Genomic DNA, 3,534 nt, shown 5'->3' on the forward strand with positions numbered 1-3,534 from the left:
CCTAAGCGGGTAACTGGATCTTCAAAATAAAGACGTCATCCCATGATGCTCCGCGCCGCATTACCTCAGCCCGTCATGCCCCGCGATAGTTAGAATCTTCTGGGGCGTTGTCATGGATACCGAGCGGACATGCAAATTCTAAAACGCCCATACGTAATGGCCAGCCAATGGGAAGAAGCCGAAATGACCTCATTGCTATTTCGGGTCTATTACCAGTTGCAGATAAGCTTGGGACTCACGCTGCAAGTGCTCAGAGCTGAGTGTGAAACAAGCTGGAGGAACTTGGTAGTTTGCACACTTTTCTTTTGGTTTGGTAGCTTTCTTACTGAAAACTGTTATAGCAGGAGAATTTAGTGGGAAAAGAAATCAACTTTCTCAAAGTACCTTTTTATTTTTGAATTTGTGAGCTAAACAGGTAGCCCTGTAGCCTTATCCGAACTCTTCAAGAACTCTGCTACATCTATTTTAAAACACTTTTGTATCAAAGAGTTTTCTTCCATCGGTATTCTATGTCTACGAAGATGGAACAGCCATTCTACCATGACGATGCACTCAACGCAGCTTTTGCACAGCCTGAAAATAGTGGTTATGGATACAGTGCGAAATTGTTGAAACAAAATATGACTTTGAACCTGTCTGATCCAGCGAGCAACTTGAAGCCCCATCTGAGGAACAAGAATAGTGAAGGTATCTTAACGTCTCCGGACGTGGGACTTCTCAAACTCGCATCACCTGAACTTGAACGTCTTATAATTCAGTCCAGCAATGGGCTGATCACCACCACCCCAACACCGACCCAGTTCCTGTGCCCCAGAAATGTCACGGACGAACAGGAGGGTTTTGCTGAAGGCTTTGTCAAAGCTCTTGAAGAACTTCATAAACAGAATATCCTGCCCAACGTGACATGTTCAACTCCATCTGTAAATACGGCGATCGCGGTGTCTGCCTCTCTGCCCAGTGCAAGTACTGTTTACAATTCAACTTTGCACCAAGAGCCGCCGGTCTACGCTAATCTCAACAATTTTAACCCTAACTCGATCACCGCGCAGCCTAACTACAACGCCACTAATATGAACTATGCAGCACCCCAGCATCATCCGATGAACCACCAAATGCCTGTGCAGCATCCTAGACTCCAGGCGTTGAAGGAAGAACCTCAGACGGTGCCCGAGATGCCCGGGGAGACCCCGCCGTTGTCTCCTATTGACATGGAATCTCAGGAACGAATCAAGGCTGAGAGGAAGCGAATGAGAAACCGCATCGCCGCCTCAAAGTGCCGGAAAAGGAAACTGGAGAGAATTGCCAGGCTGGAAGATAAAGTGAAAACCTTAAAGGCGCAGAACTCTGAACTGGCGTCCACGGCAAACCTGCTGCGGGAACAGGTTGCCCAGCTGAAGCAGAAAGTTATGAATCACGTAAACAGTGGCTGCCAACTCATGCTAACGCAGCAGCTGCAAACATTTTGATTCAAGAGCTTTAGTGGAGAACTATTGGTGAACAAATGCAACGAAGAGGACTGAATTAAATAGATCAAGACAGAAAAGTCCTGATTGCGCCCTGAGCGCGCATGTACGGAGGAAAACGTGGGAGGACTGTGCTTGATGTAAAAAAAAGTCTGACTGAAATGCTGTTTTGCGGCAAAAAAAACTAAATATCGAGTCATTGTTTTACTATGACCAAGTCTTGCATGGACCGAAGCAGTTCAAGATCATCCAGTATTACAGAATTAAAAACTGCGATAGAGTAGATCGCTTCTGATGTAGTATAACGTGGGGGAGGGCGTGGGGTGGGGGGGGGGGGGGGGGGGGAGTAAAGGGAGGTTAAAGCTTTTGAGGTCGTTTTGCCTTGAAAAATGTACAGACTATGTTTGTTTCATGAAAGATGATTTCTGTCAACAAAACATAACCGCTTCAAGCGATAGTCTTTGTAAGTTATTTTTATGTTGCTTATTGGGGCAAAACCCAATTTATTCTTGTAAATAAGAGATTTGGAGGACTCTAAGTTTACCATTTGTAATAAAATATATAATTTTTTATGTTCGTTTCTGAGAACTTCTGGAAAAAGTTCAATTATATTTAAGAATGTATGAATAAAGTATTTGAAAAGTCACGTATATTTTGTACTCTATTTTCTTGGCATATAATGTTCACAGTAATAATCTGAATAGTGAAAGTACGTCTAGTGTCAAGGATGTGCAGAACTGTCCTTGGTGGTCAAGTTTCTTTTTCTAGCAAACTTGATACAGGCGAAATTCACGTGTTCACTCTGAACTTGCTATGCAGAATATTCAGAATGAAAACATTCTTCTAAAGTTCACAATACAATTCGAAAATAGCATTGGGCGTTTCAGTTTCACCTTTTGTTTTTCAAAGGGTCGAAAGGTACAGTATGACTTGGTGTTTAAGACTTATTGCCGATGTCTCTACTCAACAGCAAAAGACTATTACTTTTAACTTCTAATGTCTCATTAATAATGTTACTTAAAGTTTTGAAGTCTTTTAAATATGCACATAAGAAACCCAAATAACCCTACATACATAATAATGTATGATCTGAATAAAATCTTCATATTAAATATTTGGACAAATCAGAAAGTCTAGTAGATGGATTTTAGGAGACAAATGGAGTTTGAAGGACTCATAATTTTGGCTTAACGTTATATTTGCAATTTAAATGAACTAAGTGCTTCAGATTTGCCAACCCAGAGAACTATAATTCTATAGAGATCCGTTTGCTCCGCATCTGATTCTTATGAACTGTTAAAATCCTTCTTAACCGAAAACTAAAAAGAATGCACGTTGCCAAATCTGACATACTTTTCAGAGAGGAAGGCGTGGTTATTAAAAATTATAAATTTGGGCTATAAATTGTTTTACCATAACTGCTATACTTTAGTATTAGAATCCTTAGTGAAGACTGGTAAGTCATATGAAGTACTGTGCTGGGAATTATACGCTTGATTGGGAGTGATAGTGGATACGTGTCCTTAAATAACTATGTTACAAATTATATAACTTAAAGTGACAGATTTTAAAACGCAGCGAATTACTGACAGAGGTGATTTTTGTAAATGCGTTTAATTTTCAGTTGATTGTGGATACTGATTGACACAACCAGAAGTTTGAATGGTCGTCAGTCTTGTATGATAAGTAAATAGAAAGTAGAAAAGCCAGGAACAAATTGAAGTACAAAATTTCAATAAAAAAAAACTTTTGAAATAACAGTCATTAGTCATTGCAGTCACCATAGAATTGAATTATGAATGAATGTTTCAACTTTTTAGAAAGTAATTAACATTCAGTTTGTAACACTTTACTGTTACTGTGCAAGATAATAAAATGCAAAGGCTGAAATAAATTGACTGTAAAATCATTGAACTACGTTAAGGTGTACAACAACAACTTACATTTATATAGCACCATTATCGCAATTAAAGTCGCAAATGTGCGTTATTCCATGTTTATTTAGAAACATGAAAATACAATTTGGTGACTACATAAAACAACATACACCAAAATTTCGAATTCACAAAGC

The 3,534-nt window shown here is 39.3% G+C and overlaps 1 protein-coding gene across 1 annotated transcript; it reads left to right on the plus strand.

The window, feature by feature from the left end:
• The first annotated feature begins 258 nt into the window (after positions 1-258).
• On the plus strand, positions 259-2,109 carry jun (Jun proto-oncogene, AP-1 transcription factor subunit). The gene has a single exon (XM_043699285.2). The coding sequence runs from the start codon at positions 510-512 to the stop codon at positions 1,464-1,466; it is 957 nt and encodes a 318-aa protein (XP_043555220.1). The 5' UTR covers positions 259-509; the 3' UTR covers positions 1,467-2,109.
• The last annotated feature ends 1,425 nt before the right edge of the window (positions 2,110-3,534 follow it).

The sequence above is a fragment of the Chiloscyllium plagiosum genome, unplaced genomic scaffold (genome assembly GCF_037043375.1).
Source record: "Chiloscyllium plagiosum isolate Xiang-an unplaced genomic scaffold, Cpla_swu_hap1 HiC_scaffold_9, whole genome shotgun sequence".
Classification (NCBI taxonomy): domain Eukaryota; kingdom Metazoa; phylum Chordata; class Chondrichthyes; order Orectolobiformes; family Hemiscylliidae; genus Chiloscyllium; species Chiloscyllium plagiosum.